Source organism: Acomys russatus, chromosome 11, assembly GCF_903995435.1.
Source record: "Acomys russatus chromosome 11, mAcoRus1.1, whole genome shotgun sequence".
Classification (NCBI taxonomy): Eukaryota; Metazoa; Chordata; class Mammalia; order Rodentia; family Muridae; genus Acomys; species Acomys russatus.
In genome coordinates, this window is record NC_067147.1 from 51,212,227 (window position 1) to 51,230,853 (window position 18,627).

The 18,627-nt window shown below is 40.9% G+C and overlaps 1 protein-coding gene across 1 annotated transcript in view; it reads left to right on the forward strand.

The window, feature by feature from the left end:
* Pcdh15 (protocadherin related 15) overlaps positions 1-18,627 on the forward strand; it is a 428,603-nt gene that overhangs the window by 357,149 nt on the left and 52,827 nt on the right. Inside the window, exon 25 of the mRNA XM_051153212.1 lies at positions 13,104-13,319. Coding sequence (XP_051009169.1) covers positions 13,104-13,319 — 216 coding nt within the window. The remainder of the gene's footprint in view (positions 1-13,103; positions 13,320-18,627) is intronic.

Sequence of the window (18,627 nt, forward strand, 5' to 3'; positions counted from 1 at the left end):
TGATTTTCCAAACTAAAAGGTCTATAAATTGAATTCTATTTGTCTTGATGTGGCCTTTTTCCCCCGTAAAAGCCTGAGAAATGAGTTTTTATTTATGTAATAAGACTTTGTGTTACTTAATTTAATTGATAGGCAGTAAATTATCAACAGAGTGAATTCACAGGAATTTAACTTTCACCTTCACTGTGTCTTTCCGTAATTTTTCTATTAAACATGGATGCTGAAACATGAGAATACTTATCTTTGATTCTTATTCAGAATTACAGCCATTTTTTGGTTTGTTTGTTTGTTTGTGATACAAGGCTTCTATATGTAGCCCGGATTGTCCTAGAACTCAATACGTAGACCAGGCTAGCCTTGAACTCACAAGAGATCCTCTTGCCTCAGCTAGAATCACAGGTTATCTTTTAAAGTAACCATGCTTTAAAATATATGCATACATGTGCATGTTAAGAGAAAAATACATCAATATGATGCAAATTCACCAACTGTGAAAATTATATACTGCTAAATAGTGGGACGTGAAGCTATTTCGTTTGCATTTGTAAATGTTCCAGCATCTGTTTGTTGTTGTTTTGTTTATAATTGGTTGCTGGGGCTCAAACTCAGGACCTTCAGCTATGAGGCAAGGGCTCCACAAGGAACGCCACCCTGTGAGTCACTGACTCACGAGGTTCCTTTGCAGTAACACCGTAGCAAATTCTCTCCAGGTAAGTATTTTTGCTCTTGAAACAGCAAACAATACGACATTATTAAGATAAACCAGTAAGTGAACTTTCTTTAGAAACTATGCATTATGCAAATCTCTAAACAGTGATACTCATACAATGAAAAGAACAAATCAGAAAAGTGTCACAATGTCCCCCACAGTTACAGACATTGCAAACTGAAGTTTGCAATTCGTGCCTTTACATGTGTGCTACACATCAAGAAGCAAAGTCATCCCGTGAACATCATATTCTGATCCAGTCTATAGTGGTCTGGCCTGGTTCCCCATTTTATACAGAAGGACCTAGATCTAGAGAGTTAGTGGGCAATTTTCCAATAACTAATGACAATAATTGACATGATCTTAAATCTGTCTATTCTAAATACTGGTATATAATCTACTGTAATATTCTCCTATACATATTTAAACAAAATACCACTTACTAGGTAAGACATTACCATCAAATGCATAAGTAAAAATCCTAATATGTTCTATAGAGACATAATTGTGTCATAGTCATAACACAGAAAATGTGCACATACACACACACACCAGTTCTCTTGAAGGGAGTGAAAGAAGCATTCAAATCTCCATCAACCAAAAAAAAAAAAGTCTCCATCAAATCAACCTTAATGTCTCTCTTCCTCCCTCCCTCCTGCCTGCCTTTCTTCCTTCCCTCCTTCCCTCCTTCCCTCCTTCCTTCCTTCCCTCCCTGCTTGCCTCTCTCCCTTCCCATTTATACCGTATTTCATTCCAGGAATAACCATTGTTTCTTTAGCCTATTAGATAATAGCTATTTTGACTAAATATAAAAATATATATTCAGCATATCAAAACCAGAAACAGTACAGATTATTAGGGAAAAAAATGTAGGCAACATGATATAGGCTGGATCACACGGTACAGGTCATTAGAGAACCATAGTTAGTAGTTATGAGGCTGGTTCCAAGTTTTCAGTTGGATGTAAGATTCAGCCTCAGCTAAATGACCCCGAGTGACATGATTCATTGCCATTGCTGGGCTGCTGACCTCTCTGTGGTAATGGTAGGTGTCCACTGGATTACTTCATCATGAGAAAAGCATAAATAAGAAAAATAAGAAAAGAAGTTGGCATGGGAAACTGGGATCAATTTACTATTCATTTTCTTGCTCGCTTTTTAACTATTGCCAAGGGGGAAAAAAAGAGAAAAAAATGCGAGTCCTGAATTAGGCTCCATAAGCTTGGCAGACCACAAGAGAGCTACAAGACTCTACAGTCAGAAGGCAGGGTATTTTCCAGCGGACTGTTCGTGTGGAATAAGGTATTGAGGTTAAGCAGAGAAAGAGGATGCTGAGAAAGGACTCTCAGCTCAATACAGATTCGGTGTGGTGTGAATGAGAAATATCCCCCAGGGAGCTACCTGGTGCCATTGTTTCAAGAAGAGAAACCTTCAAAATGTGGTTCTTGCAAGAGGCGGCAGCAGCGCGGGTCCCTGGGGTTGGGCTTTGAAGCTGGGTAGCCAAGTCCCACTTTCTGACCAGTTCCCACTTCCGGTTCCTTGGAGATGTGAAGAGGTGAGGAGTCCCACCTGGGTGCTCCCACCTCTCTTTCCGTCCTTCCTTGTCAGGATGGATTATCTTCCTCCCAACTTGTGAGCCAAAATAAGTCCCTTTACATCACTATGCAAATGAAGCTCATGTAAATGACGCTGCTCTTACTGTGTAAAGAAAATACAGGAAGAGAAGGAAGCCCTAAGGTCCATTACAACTACAACTACTTAATGTTAACCTTAGAATTACATTTTAATATCCCACTGTAGTCACTTTCGGTTAAATTCTTGTGAAAAAAATCTAAGCTGATTTTTTTCCTTATTTAAAATATTTCTTCCTTTTTTTTTTTTTTTTTTTTTTTTTTTTTTTTTTTTTTTTGAGTAGGTCTGTAAATAGATCAATCTCCTTGGCGTTTCTTTATTCGTGTTTTATCAGCTGCTGAGCACATGGACTGGGAGGACTTTTTAAGATGAAAGTTTCTTCGTGTTTTCCAAAAATACAGGAGTAAAGTTAGAGTTTTTCTCAGAAGCCAGTGCCCCATTCTTTTTGCCTCTATTAATCACAGTTTGACACCCACTTCAGTGGGTAAGTATGAGGCGTGAGTTAGGGGCCCTACATTCTAAATCACTTTTACTCTGTCTCTGGAAAAGCAAGATTTCTGTGCTGGCGAAGGTTGAAATGGGTCTAATTGGGGAGCTGAAGTTAAGGCCCCATTATTGGACTTTAATAGGTTTGAAAGTTCTCAGGACACCACTAATTATCCCACTAATATTTCTGCATCCGTGGTATTCATATAGGCAACAGAGGGGAACAGTTACCAAGGCTATTAGAAAAATTAGCGTCGCACCTATTTCCTGCATGATTGACGCAATTATTTGGGGGTTGTCTCTTAATGTTGGGCACCTGTACACATTAAAAATTCCAGATGAGGTCTCAGAGATGGGTACGTGGTTGCCTGTGTCTCAGTTTTCATTTTAAATTGTAATTAGAGCGAGTAGAACTATAATATCCAAGTTTGGCTTCTTTCCAATCAGCACTAAGCACACCTTCCCTCTTTTCACCAAGAGAAAACAGCAAAGGGGGTCAATCTAGCCATCCGTCTCCTCCATGTTGTGAACCTCGTAGGACCTTTTCACACAAATAAACTGATAAAGTAACGTATTAACTCTGTGAGGAAATAGGATTCATTCCGACGAGTCAGTTTTAGTTTTTAAGCATTCACTGAAGCAAGATTTTTAGCTGTTCTCTTGTTATGACCTAAGAAATGATGAAATGGGGTTTATGGCTTTTGTTTATGTATTCGCTTCTCTCTGAAACAAAATAGGTATGACTTTCCTCCAATTTTAAGAAAGTGTTCCCTTTTGTATTTGTAACAATTTATATCTTTAAAAATATTTGCCTGTGTTGAGATTTTTATGGAAATGGTTTATTTTCTCTATTTCTAAAAGATATGTTTTGTCTTCAGCCACTTTTCATTCTTATACAGCTTTTAAATGCCATTAATTTGTTGGGCATAGTGGCACATGCCTCGAATCCCAGCATTTAGGAAGGCAGAGGCAGGAGGATCTCTATGAGTTTAGATCAGCCGGGTCTACATAGTGACTTCTGGGACAGCCAGACCTAGATAGTAAGACTGCCTCAATTAATTGATTAATTAAAATGTATAATTGTTTCACAATCTAAGTCTACTTATTCAAATATTCAAAGACTTCCTGGTTATGGATTTGACTTTTCCTTTGTCTCAACATCCTCGTGATATTTCTTTCTTCTTTGGGATCCATTTTACTTGAAATTTTAATCTCTCTTGAACCATCAGTTTCTAGAATTACATGAGGCATATTTTGAGGTGAGATTTTTGAAAAAGGATTGCTCCCTCAGGGGGCTGCACTACGCCTCAGTGAATATCGTTGCTCTCAAATTCCCAGATTTTTGATTTCCCATCAATTCAGACAGAGTTGAGGGCCACATGACCTTACAATTTCTGTTGTTTTCTCTTGCCTTGGGCAAAATGCTAGTGTGTGAATAGAGAGTGCAACCCCACATGAGAGGATGCATCTGATGATGGAATCTCGGGGAGAATTTGACACCTGGCCGTCCATGTTAGGGTGTAAGTTGGGCAACTCTTGCTTCAGTTTTGTAGTGGAGGCAGACGCATAGATTTCTGCTTTCTGGGAAGGGAGTCACATTAAACTCCCTTTCATGAGCACACCTTGTCACCTGCTCTCCCAGCCACTCAGAAAAAGGGAGGACGATGCAAGGGAAGAGGAGGGCATCTAGCAGAAACCACCGTGAACATTTAAGGCTCCTGCATTCTTAGCCAGGCTTGTTGGCGGCACACATCTAGAATCATAGCGCTTGAGGGTGGGCCACGAGAATGGCAAGCCCAACAGCTTCCTGGAGTGCCTAATGAGACACTACAGAGACAGACAAACAAAACCTGAGTAAAATAAAACATTAAGTAAGTGTTAGGATCCACATCTTGTATTTCTGTTTTGACTCGTCCATTCTGGCATTTATACCTAAGGGATTTACACACAAGGTAAAGTCTTTCTCCTGGGCCTGGGGCATTAGCAATTTAGGTTTCAGCAGACTGTACCCCCAGTCTTTGTATTATGTCTTTCCGTGGCAGAAGTGGATAAAGGGCTACTGGGAACCTCCTATGAGGCTCTACCCTCATGCACCCATCACCATCCAGAGGCCAGCTCTCATACACCGCACTGCACCCACCACCATCCAGAGGCCAGCCCTTATACACCACACTGCAGGAGTATTTTTCAGCATACCAGCTTTGAAAGAAGCATGTGCGCCTAGTTTCTGGCATGTGGGCTTGTTGTTTTCTTTCCATCACCTTATTGCATCTAGGAAAAAAAATCTGAGAATGGTTTAATTCTTTATCTTCTGTTCTCTGTAGTGCATTTTTATATCCCTGGGATTCTGACATGTTGGATTGTGTGGACCCTTAAGAGTGAGACCCTTAAGTCTTTCTGTGCTACCATCCACCTGCATGACTATCGGTTCCTGATCAGTCTTGCCTCCCTCCTTCACCAGCAAAATCACAAAGGACTGATAGTGAGCCTGTGTGTGTGAGGTGACACACAGCACTGGAAACTGAGTGATGGACAGATGTTAGCTGACAGTGAAGTGTGCACCAGTGCCATGCACACATCAGCCCTGCATGAACATGGACCAGTCCATGTGAGCCTAAACTCCTGGGAAGCCTGGCTTTACAAGTGTCGCTGTAGTCAGACAGGCATGGCTCTGGCTGTGTTTCAAGGATGAGGTGGGGGTTAAGGATTCTAGAAAGGGATGGTAAAGAACTGAACCATGAAAATTGGTGAAATGGCACCGTTAGCATCAGAGTAAAAGCTTTGTTTTGTCTAAACGGGAAAGGCAAATGTGTTTTTATAGTTTAAAGTGACAGGCAGATGATAGCATGTTTTATGTGGGGAGAGTTGGGTGAGGCTCTGATCACTGTGGATAGGAGAGGCGGGGCGGCTGCAACTCTAAGATTTTAAGAGCTGACACAGATTCTAAGAGATGGCCCAGGTAAAGATATTTTACTTCTAAGATGAACAGCTGAGAAATGTCACATTTGATATCCTGAAATGTCATGGAAATTGGAATGTGCCCATCCCTAGAGGACACTGAAGAAGCCACACATGAACAAGCAGGCTAACTCATTGATGTGAGACAAGTCCCTGTTTACAGAAAAGGTTTTATAATTGGAGCAAAAGCACAGTTTGGAGCTCAGATTGTGAGCTTATGGGCACGCTGGTCTTCCTGATTGTTTGACTTCTCCATCTTCTGCGGTCAGCCATAAAGCATGAACTTACCGATTCAACTGGCCCAAGGGACAAAGACAAGACAACGAAGCGTGATTTCGACAGAAGAGCAGAAACGGGTGGGAACTCCAGACCTAACAGCCCAAGGGGGAGGGTACGCATGAATGAAAATCTACTAACATTAAAGGCTTCTGATGTGATGAGTGCACTGTGAACAGAAATGTGCGCGTTAACGTTCATCTTCCTGAGGCGGAGCATTTCCCCAGGGCCAATGCCTCTGCGAGATTCAGCACTAGAGCAACTATCGGGCAGTTCCAGAGGGGCCGCCAGCCTAAGAACGGGGGATGAATTGCCAAGTGTGCCATCTACATGAAACCTGCACTTGAAAAGAAAGAGTAAGTTGAAGAGGAAAACAGAGAACTAGATGCCAGTGTCCTTGTGTTCAGTAATAAGAGAGCAGTGTTTTCTCTACATAGCGTGAAGAAGAAGGTTTGCAAGACTCAGTCAAATGGGATCTGAAAAACAATAAAGAAAAACTAGAAGATACAAATGAAATCAAAGATGATTATGAAACCCAAGGGCACGTACCCTGACCTCGATAAGAAAGAAATTACTAATATATTGCTTTCTTAAGGGAGTTATAATTTTATGTCTCTAAGATGATAAGTCTATTTTAATTGAGTTCTTGAGTGTTTACATTACTATATTCACTAGTAATGACATATTATAGAAAAATCAAAACCTTGCTGTTGGAATATGAATTTAACAGTGCTAATAGTTAGACTCTCTAATGCTCATACTGTTCTTTGTCATTAGGTATAATGACATAAACATAATTTTCAGCACATCACAATCATGTAATATAGCAGATATATATATATATATATACATATTTACAACATTTGTTGAACATAATTCAGCTCGCTGATAGGGTAAGAAACACAAGTTTTGAAGGAGGTACTTATTGAAGTCCCCTTCCATACAAAACAAAATATGAGAGTAAGCAAACAAAATGTATTTAAAAGCATTGAAAGCAGGAAGTAGGGAGTTATGACGCCCTTGACGCTGAGTTATTCACTGCCTTTGCACACCTTACCCCAGACTTCCAAAGTATGCTCTGGGTTCTGTGGCCGGTGCTTTGGATGTGAGGTAATTTGTATCTAAACATGTCATATTCTCTCCTACTTCATGAGAGCATTTGGTTCCTGTCTGTGTGAGACTGTAGGACACATAACTGCAAGCTATTTTGACTTACGTCCCTCAAAGAAGCTATGATCCTAAACTGAAGTTGAACGTGCTGTGTGTTGTTTCCAAGTTCACTGGGCGCTGGAATGTTCCACTTTTACTCTGTAGTCAACCGGCTTTCAATTCTACATACTTGACGGGGGAAAGGTAGAGAGCTCCCAGAATTCACATGCTCCTAGTAGCTGTTCTGTGACCAGCCCCAGGAGTGAGATCCGTAAGACACGTTGTTGCTGAGTGATGCTCCCTTAAAGAGGAAATGAATGTGGCTGTCACTATATAGCACACAGCAACAGAGCATCCAATAGCTAGCAAACCCGAATTTTTTTCAAATTGTACTTCATTTTTACTATTTTTTTTCCTGGCTATAATATGAAAAATTCTAGAATGGTATTTCTGAGTTTTATTTTAAATGATGATTTGCTTCAGAAAAGAAGAGCTTACTGAAAAAAGCATGTCAATCATTTATTATGAAATATGTATGACTGTGTTATGGTTTTCCTAAGGTAGTAAATTAGGAAACAAGACAGATGTCTTGAAATGAGAAGTTAGTCAGTAGGAGCCATGTTTGTTAGCTTAACATGCCAAGCAACCGGTATGACTACACGGTGACTGTCTTTCCTATCTAAATATCACCATGGCTGGGCAGTGGTGTCTCACACCTTTAATCCCCACACTTGGGAGGCAGAGGCAGGTGGATCTCCGTGAGTTCAAGGCCAGCCTGGATTACAGAGGGAGTTCCAGGATAGCCAGAGCTGTTACACAGAGAAACTCTGTTTTCAAAAAAAATAAAATAAAATAAATATATAAATAAATAAGCAAACAAACAAACAAACATCACCGTGTTGTTAGCATTTATCATAAAGTTACACACGGTTGAGCTTTACGACACAAGACATGGTGTAATAGTTGAGTCACAATATAGAACCTGTGCTGACTCTATCAATATAAACTTTGAGAATAAGCAAACCTAAATAATAATAATACAACCAGGCCATGGGAGAATGAGGAAATAGAAGGATCCAGAGGGTCCTGGAAAACTACAGGCGGGTCTGGGCCCTGGGGTCCTCCTCAAACTATGGCACCAGCCAAGGAAAATATAGGCAGTAAACTTCGAACCCCTACCCAGATCTAGCCAATGGACAGGACATTCTCCACCATTGAGTGGAGAAGGAGATCTGACTTTCACACAAACTCTGGTGCCCCATATTTGACCATGTCCCTTGGATGGGGAGGCCTGGTGGCACTCAGAGGAAGGATAATAGGTCACCAAGAAGAGACTCGATACCCTATGAGCATATATAGGGGAAGGAGGTCCCCCTCAGTCACAGACATAGGGGAGGGGAATAGGGGGGGAAGCGGGTGGGAGGGAGGAATGGGAGGATACAAGGGATGGGCTAACAACTGAGATGTAATTTGAATAAATTAATAATAAAAAAAGGAAAAAAAAAAAAGAAAAAATAATAATACAACCAGGCCAGTGGTTTCCCTGCTGAGAGTAAGGCCTGGGTGTAAACTGATGCCTGTGGTGCCAGCCACGAGGATACTGGGGAGTTTTGATTTTTAATATACATATTGGCCTCATAGATATACTTTGGGTATGACTATTATATTTCTTTTTTATTTTAATTTTATTAATTTTATTCAGATTACAACTCAATTGTTATCCCATCACTTGTATCCTCCCGTTCCTCCCTCCCTCCCGCTTTCATCCTATTCCCCTCCCCTAGGTCTAAGACTACCTATGGTCTTAGACCATACATATGGTCATAGGCTATCAGGTCTCATCTTGGTAGCCTGCTTATTCTTTCTTGGAGTGCCATCAGGCCTCCCCACCAAGAGGAGGTGGTCAAATATGGAGCACTTCAAAGTTTACGTTAACAATAAGTTATTTCCTTAAAGAGAAATTGTAATGCTAACCGAAAGCTAAAAATTGAACGCATCGAATCTTTTTTGTGTATGTCTGAGCGTGCCATGTTGTGTGCATGTTTTTACATAGGTATGCATGGTTTCATGTGTGAGTGCACATGTATACCAGCAGAGCAGGGCGGCAAGAGCATGAGGCAGCCGGGCACAGTACATGTGCAGTCAAGAGGCAGACAGATGGATTCTGGGGTCCACATGGCCTCTTCCACTTTTGCATTTTGTTCAGTTTGAGACACTAGTCTAGAACTGCCAACATTTATGGGAAGACCTCTGTTAAATGTCGTCCCTGGAAATGCCTCCCCTGTGACACACACACATGTGTCTCCTAGGTAGTTTGGTTTTTTGTTTTGTTTTGTTTGTTTTCTTATAATGTACATTTAGTTTTGAGGAGGGTTTTTTGGGCTTTTTGGTTTTGTGCTTGGCTTTTTCGTGGGGCTCCTTTCCCCCTCCCTCCCTGACAGGGTTTCTCTGGATCGTCTTGGCAGTCATGGACTCCCTTGGTAGACCAGGCAGGCCTAGAACTCACAGAGATCCACTTGTCTCTGTACCACTACCACCCTCCCCGCCCAGTGCTGGGATTAAAGGCATGCATGTGCCATCACGTGTGGCACATTCAGTTTTCTTTTCTTTTCTTTATTTAAAAATTTTTATATAAATTTATTTACTTTACATCCCAATCATAGCCACCCTCATCTCCTCCCAGTCCCCCCCCCTTCCTCCTCCTTCCCCCTCCCTTCCTCTTCCTCCCTATGCCTCTCCCCTAGTCCTCAGAGAGGGGAACCCTTCTTCCCTACCAACTCACCCCAGCCTACCAAGTCTCATCAGGGCTGCCTCTTCCTTTGTGGCCTGGTAAGGCACTCCTCCAGGGGAAAGTGATCAAAGAAAAGACAAGTGTCCATGGCAATGACAGCCCCTGTTCCCCGTACTAGGGGACCCATATCGAGGCTGAGCTGCCCACTGGCTACCTGCATCTGAAGAGGAGGCCCAGGTCCTCTCCACGCATGGTCCTTGGTTGGTGCATCAGTCTCCGCAGGCCCCACTGGGCCCACATTTGTTGGTTCTGTTGGTCTCCTTGTGAAGCTCCTGTCCCTTCCAGATCCTTCTATCCTCCCACTCTGCCCTCTGCCAGAAGTCTGGCTATGAGACTCAGCTCCTGCTTCCATCCCCTGCTGGGTAGAATCTTTCAGAGGAGCTCTGTGGTCCCGAGTTCAGTTCACAGCCATCCTCAATAATTCTAAATTCAGTCGGGTTGGCGATCAAAATTAACCATGACAGCAATTTAGGGGACTCATAATTTATTTTTAAATCTTGAATTGAAATGTCTAAGTTATTTAGTATACGACAATTTCCTTGTTGTGTAGATGGGGGGCTATCTTGAAATGCTTTAAATGTTTGGAATATGTATAAAGCTTGAAGCCAAGTCAGGTTTATACTATACCTTACTGTGTCTACGCTAATACTTACTACTGTCGCTGTTTACATATCAACAGTACCACTCTGTAATTCACTTGGATCGAGTTAGGATTCTGCTTCTTTGGCCACCTCAGCCTCATTTCAGATTCTCAGTGGTTGTATGTGGCTGATATCTGCTGTGGCCCAGAACATTCTATTAGGCACCACTGTTACAATTAGAACAGTAGCTTCCTAAGCAGTGTTTTTCTTGCTATTAAATTACTTTGGTAGAGCTCTTAGAGCTTTAATGTGAATTAAAAATGTTTAACATACTATGTTTTAAGTTAAATGCTGATAAAAAGTATGAATAACTGTGTAATGGAAAATAATGCTGAAAGCAGAAATATGACTGCTATATATCCTGAATAATTTACATATAGCCTGGTAATAGATATTATATAGACATCTGATTCTCTTGTCCACAATTTTTAATATATATTCTGTATTAAATATATTTTATGGACTTATCCACTACCCAAAACAAAAGCCCATGTTAGTATTAGAAAAACAATGTGAGCTGTATGCTCTTTCATAAAGCGTGTCCATTGCCTGCCTTCGGTCATTCCTCATCCTCTTGCATTTAGCCTTTCTTGTTGTATATTCAGTATTGAAAGTGGAAAACTTAATGTGAAGTTTTACAGCTTCCATTCCAAATACCTGTTCTACCTATATAAAAGTTAATTGAGTTGTATACACTTTGGTCTTTAATTTGGATATATTATGTATTTACTTATTATTTTTAAGTTTTTTTTATAAGAAACCTTATGTTTTTAAGACACTTTTTATTTTAAGTGCATGAGATTTTTGTCTGCATGCATGCCCATCTACTACTTGCATGCCTAATGCCTACAGAGGCCATGAGAGAGCATCAGGTCCCTGGAAACTGGAGTTCTAGATGGTTCTGAGTTATCGGGTGGGTGCTGGGAACCTGACCTAGGTCCTCTGGAAGAGCAGCCAGTGCTCTTCAATGCTGAGAGCATCTGCAGCCCCCACCCTTTCTTTTCTTAGCCATTCACTTTGAAGCAATTCTGAAACTGGCATCCTGAAAATTTCCCCTTACATAGAAGCCATGGGACCCATGTAATTATATTCTGCTTGTAGCCATTTTTTAAAGAAGAAATGGAAAAATCTGAGTTATTTCTTTTTTTTTTTTTAACCTAAATGATAAGAAACTTAAGCCTGCACACCATAACTTCCTGTCACCAGGAACCAAGCTTACTCAAGAGGGTCAGAGAAGACAGAGTTAGCATCTACCTATCATCGTCTGGCTAGAACATTAACTGGTTGGCATTTACTCAAATATCCATAAATGTATTTGTTAAAATTATAATGTCTGACTTATTTTAATTTGATATGCCATTGCACAGCACTTTATATGTCCCACCTGTTAGACTACATGCTAGGTCAAAATTTTGATTTTTGTTTGTTTCAATTTCCTTTTTTTTTTTTTCTTTTTGTTTTTTGTTCGTTTATTGGAAGAAAAGACAATATGAGGTTGAGTAGGTAGAGAAGCAGGAAAGACCTGGTAGGAGTTGGGGGGAAAGGAAAACATGACCAAAATACATTCATGAAAATTTTTACAGACAAAATTTACAATTATACAAAAAACAAAACAAAAAACCAAAAACAACAACAAAAAACCTTCCTATTATAATGGGTGGATCTAGGCCCAGGGGTCCTGCTCAAACTATGGCACCAGCCAAGGACAATACAGGCAGTAAACTTCAAACCCATACTCAGATCTAGCCAATGAACAGGACATTCTCCACAGATGAGTGGAGAGTGGGGTATGACTTTCACATGAACTCTGGTGCCCCATATTTGACCACATCCCCTGGATGGGGAGGCCTGGTGGCACTCAGAGGAAGGATAGCTGGTAGCCAAGAAGAGACTTGATACCCTGTGAGCATATACAGGGGGAGAAGTCACAGTCGTAGGGGAGGGGAGTAAGGGGAAAATGGGAGGGAGGGAGGAATGGGAGGTTACAAGGGATGGAATAACAATTGAGATGTAATATGAATAAATTAATAAAAAAATTTTTTTTAAACCTTCCTGACAAATCTGGGGGCGGGGGGAAAAAAAGAAAGACCTCACAGCCACATGATGATCTTCAAGTAACCAATAGATGCCACCATGCCCAGCATTTGGATCCATAGCCTAAATTTGAACTCATCCTGACAGATACATAAAATTTGACTGATTGGCTCCTTATCTGTTGTAATCTGTTGTAACAACCATTCTAGAGCCAGTATCATTCCAACGAAAACTATTTGGCATGCAGATGTATCTTCTGTATATGCATAGTGATATTCAAAGAAATGGAATCTTGGGAGAAATGTTCTGCGCTATTACCCAAGCAGCCTTGGAAGTGGGAATAAGCCTTCCAGTAGCAAGCATTTTCTTCTTTCTGGCTGATGACGTAACATCTGTTTTTCACTTCTGTTTTGTTTTTCTCCTCCTAGGCCACAGACAGGGACACAGGAAACTATAGCGCCATGGCCTATAGGCTCATCATACCACCGATTAAAGAGGGCAAAGAGGGATTCGTGGTGGAAGCATACACAGGGCTCATCAAGACAGCCATGCTCTTCCACAATATGAGGCGATCCTACTTCAAGTTTCAAGTGATCGCAACTGATGACTACGGGAAGGGGTTGAGCGGGAAAGCTGATGTACTGGTAAGTGCGTGAGTGAGGGACGTGCGACACTAGTGTGTGAGTGTCTCAGCTATTAGCACCCTTAATATTACTTTGAAATAGACTCACTAACACATACATGTCATTAAATCTCCATCAGAGTATTTGGCCTTTGTAATTAAAAAAAAAACAAAACAAAACAAAACAAAACAGAAAACGTGTTGTAGCAACTTATATTCCAATATGCATGATTTTCTTTGTATAGCAGTATTGCCAATGATGGTAGAAATGATGCTTTGCCCAGTTATGTGTGTCTGTCTAGAACAGTATCCCCTTCTTTTGTTTCTCTCAGGCTGAGTACAGCTTTAACTAAAACATCTAACCTCAAAGTGCGTACCTCCTTTAACTTGGACATGGATGTTGTTTGGATTTCTCTCTGATCAAACTAATAACAACCATATGTAGGATGACTGTTGAACTTTTATCATATCAAGAACGAATCAAGTAAAAGCCACATGTTCCCTGTACATCCTAGCAAGTTGCGTATCTTGCTCAGTTTTCTTCTAGTTAACTTTTATCTACCTGTAGGCGCCAGGATAACGTGTGTGTTTTTCCCCTTATAGGGTGGAGAACCTACACCACCATAATTGTTATGTGTTGACAGTGCCCTCCTTCAAAACAGAAAGCTGCATTGCAGTAAAATCAAGTCAATATTAGCCAAGAAGCCTTTACATATATGACATAATTGGTGTCATGGATTTTTGATTGAGTGTAGGCCTGTAAACCTTATATAAGATAATGTAGGGATTTTTCCCCTTTAAAATATGTACATTGTGGAGCTTAAGGGATAAACAGGAAGATCAGGGTGCTAAGTATAAATAAGATATTACAAAATAAACACAAGAAATTATAAATCTGTATAATATGAATAGGGTTAAATAGGGAAATGAGAGCAATGTGAACTTCATGCTTTTTAGATTGAAATCCAAAGTAATTGTATAGAGATTATAAAATCATATGTACTTACTTATATTTGGACACATGTTAAATATTTATATATTTATGAAGAAACAAATTCCTTTAAAAGAAATCATAATGTTATAGATACAGACACACACACATATGTGTGTGTGTATCTGTTACAAGCAAATGGCATCAGGGAGGTCATTTCAAAAGCATGCATTTTGTAGTAGTGCACACAATCCTTTTAGTTAGGAGAAAGGCCAAATAGAGCGCATCTACAGAGGGTGTGAGGATGGCAGATGCCAGAACCACGGCAGGTAGATGAAGACGGAGCTGAGTGAGTCACCCGTAGTTAGGCACTCGCTCTACAGAGCATGAGAGGGAGCTTGGATGACGAACGGGGCTAATGGTGTTAAGACGGTGGTTTGTGTAAGACACGGAGGCCACGTGAAGTCCCTTGGAACTGTGTGCTCAGGCAGTAGACAGTCATTGAAGATGATCAGTAAAAGTAGAAGGTAAGGATCTTTCCGTTAGGATAAGGCATCTTTAGACCACTTCTTACTGTTACTTTCTCAGCGGAGGGGTTTGGTTCATAGAGATTCCTTGCTGATTTTGTTGGGTGCATTCTTCATGCTATGCTACCCACTGGCAATGCGCTCTTCATGTTACCGTGTGGCAGTCTCTTCCATTTCTCATAAGGTTACTCTTTCAGCGTTCCACACTCACACTTCCCGGAGCCCCTTCCCTTAAGGATGCTCCTGTTCCATCATTTGAAGCCTTAGTCACCTTTAAAGCTCCATCTCCAACCTCCCGGCCTTAATCACACTACCTAGCACATCCGGACAACTTCAGCCCTCTTGTTCCCAGCAAGACATTCAATCCAACTGACTCAACTTCTTCCTTCTCCTCTGTTCTCTTGTGAAAACCCAACACGCTCTCCATGCTTCGTTACCAAAAATGTGGTGCCTTATCAATTAAAATAAATGGCCCATGATATAAAAGTAACTTCCTGCCCTCATGTGTTCCTTAGTCATGATACCTAAGGAAACAAAGCTGGTGGGTTTAGTCCATTAACCCGCAGGCCCATTAAGGCTGGAAAGTCCCGCATTGTCAGTCTGCATGTTGGGAAGCTGGAGAAGGTGACAAAATACTCCAGTCTAAGAAAACCTAAATATCAGGACTATGAAGGCTAGCAAGGCAGCACTGGGTCCTAAGGGCATCACAGGGGCAAGTGGCAGTGTGCAGAATCAAAGCACCTGGCATCTTAGTCCATAAATACTCGTCTACTACTTGGGAAGGAAGAACCAGAGTGATGTAAATGATCTGTATATTACCTGGGTTGCCAAGCAACTTCACAGGAAGCTCATGGTGAGGGAAGGTTGACTGCACTCTGTTCGTGTACCCCCGCCCCCAGTCTTGCTTGGATAAGCACTCACAACCATTCTACAGCCGGCTGAATGGTCCGATCAATACCCAACCGCAACAGCATTCTCTATGCTGTGCTCCCCTGAAAAAGCCACAGAACTCTGGCTCTCCCTCTACTAGATCAATGCTCACACTGACAGTATCTGAGCTAATGTGCATGAATGTATTCTTGTACTCACTTCAATTAAATGATCTCACATGTCTAGTAGCTTCAGGCAGTGGAGAAATGTTAAGTCAGAACCTGGCTCCTCTGGCAAGAGATCACATCCAAAGACCTTCTAGGTCGGTGTGACCTGATGAATACAAATACGCCTTTAATCCAGGAAACAGAGGGGAACAGATCCGAGTTCAAGGCCAGCCTGGTATAGAGCAGGTTCCGGGTAAAAAAGAACGTAAGTCCTGGCGTGGTGGTGCCGGCCTTTGATCCCAAATGAAGGGAAAAGTTAGTTTGTAGAAGGGAAGTTGCTATGTTTGGAAGGGGTGTCTAATTAACTGGCAGAAAAAGTGACAAATCAGAGAAGCTACAAATCAGGGAATGGACTTAAAGGGGTAGTGCAGAGAGGGAGAGGAGGCAGTTTTACTGGGAGAGTTTTACAGAGAAGTTGAAGGGTGAAGGAGCCAGCAGATTAGGGCGGATTGCTGGAGTTAGTTTGAGGCCAAGAAGGGCAATTCAGGGGCACAGAGAGAAGCCTGTTTGGATAAGATAGCTGGAAAAGGAGTTTGAGCCATAACAGTTGAATTGAATGAGCCAGCTAGGAGCTCAGAAAGAACGGGAAAGGGTGAGCTTATTAAACAGTAAGTCACAGAGGATGAAAACATTCTAGGCCTAGGTTAGATTGTACAGAGGCTAAAAGCTTCCAGAACTAGGCCTAGGTTAGCAGACAGAGGCAGTAAGCCTCCGAGACAACAATTGAATCCGGTGAATAAAAATTCTTTTTACATGAGGCCACCCTTGGATTTGCTTGCCATATCACTCATGACTTCTTGTTTTCTTTTCTTGGCTTATTTTATTTTATTTTCACCTGGTAGCCTTTGTGTCTTATAAGGCTTGGGCCACGTGTTCTATTTATTGTCTGCTCTCACTGACTTGGCAAGTTTTTTTTTGTTTGGGTTTAGGGGTTTTTTTGGTTTTTGTTTTAGGGTTTTTTGTTTTGTTTTGTTTTTTTGGTCCCATAGCTTTAAAATATCACCTATGTAGTAAAAATGCTCAAACCTCAGTGCTTATTCCTAAATAGTAGACACTACCATCTACCTACATCTAACTGTCTGTTTGTCTATCTATTTATCTATAGTCTACCCGCCAATCATCTGTCTAGCTCTCAAAAACATAAATATTTTGTATGCTGAGCTGGAAAGTATAATAAGAAATGATAGCTGTCTCAAGAAAAAACATGATTCAATTTAAACTACCTGCTTTTTTCATAGAATAGGGTTTTTGGTTTTTGTTTTTTGTTTTTGAAGGAACAATTTAGAAACAAAAAAACGTGTTTATTCAAGCTACACATTTAGAAGGCATTTACAAAAGCATGAATGGAGGAAGGAATGTTTCAAGGAAAGCAACTGGCAGCGGTTGTTTCTGATGACAGAGCTGGAGGTTTCCAGTTCAAATCACAGCACCTGAAGGCTCGTGGAACTCAAAGGCCTCCTCTTCTCCAGGGCCTACTCTGATAGCATCAGCGGCCACGAGGAAATGTGTCAGTACTTGAAATTTTTGAACTAGTATTATCCAAGTGGCAAAGACAACGTGTTAAAATTCATTCATCTGTCAAACATGGGAGGAGACTCCTGGGATTCCACCTTTGGAAAATGGGGGGGGGGGCATGGGGCATAAAAATGTCAAGGCCAACTTCAGCTACGCACAGAGTTCAAGCCCAGGCTGAGTTACTTGAGAGACTGTCTTGTAAACCAGAAGTAACCAAATATTAATTTGAAGGACAAACGAAAGAGCCTCTAAAACTATGAGAAAAACAAATCAATCTTCATGTTCCTAATCATTTCAGATGAGTTTTCAAATGAAATCCCAGGGCTGTAGAAACTGACAATATCAAAGAAGAAAATACACAGTAATCCTAAAAGCCTGTTAAACCGCTCCTTCTGTTTTATTGAAGGTGGTTTTTGGCACAGACCAGCTGTGAAGCACAGTTACAATACATCAGGGGAGGACAAGGGTGTGCAAACACTAGCTATGAGCCTCATTAGGTGCTGAAGGCCAAATCATGCCCTGGGCCGTAGTGAGGTCTGCTGTGGGATGAGCCTGGATCCCAAAGACTCTGCTGAGAAAGTCAAATGTCTCCATGGGTGTACTGATTACATGTTGAGTTTGTGTTTAACATGTAGTAAAGTATTTTAAGTACTTAAATAAAAGCATGACTGAAATAATTTGGCTAATGTTTATCTTACTAACACTAGGAAATTTTAACTTACGTAGGGTCAGTTATTAGTGACTTAGTGCATGTTCTGTAGAATGGTGGTCTTGAGTTTCATAGGAACAAGTAAAGGGAGGTGAAGAAATGGCCCATAAGGATGAAGTAAAGAAGACCTATATAAGATATGCACATAATGAAGCTCTGTCATTAGAACTTTGGAAGTCACATGATATTTCTCTCTCTCTCTCTCTCTCTCTCTCTCTCTCTCTCTCTCTCTTTTTTTGTCCACACTTATTTTTACTTTAGCACACAAAGCACTCCAAGCAGTGTATAAATGAGTATTTCTAAACATATATGAAATCAGCCTATATAGAGAAAATTCAAACAACTATATAAGGGTATACAATGATAAAATAAATTATAAATTTATGGAAAGAGTTACATAGTGATTGCAATGGAAAATTAAGACAAATGTTATACCCTTAAACGCCTATATGTGTTTGGTGCAGATGCTAAAAAAAAGCAAAACTCAGGATCCAGGATTTCTTTAAAGACTAAAACCTAAGCTATATGTCACATTCTCCTCGTATGCATAA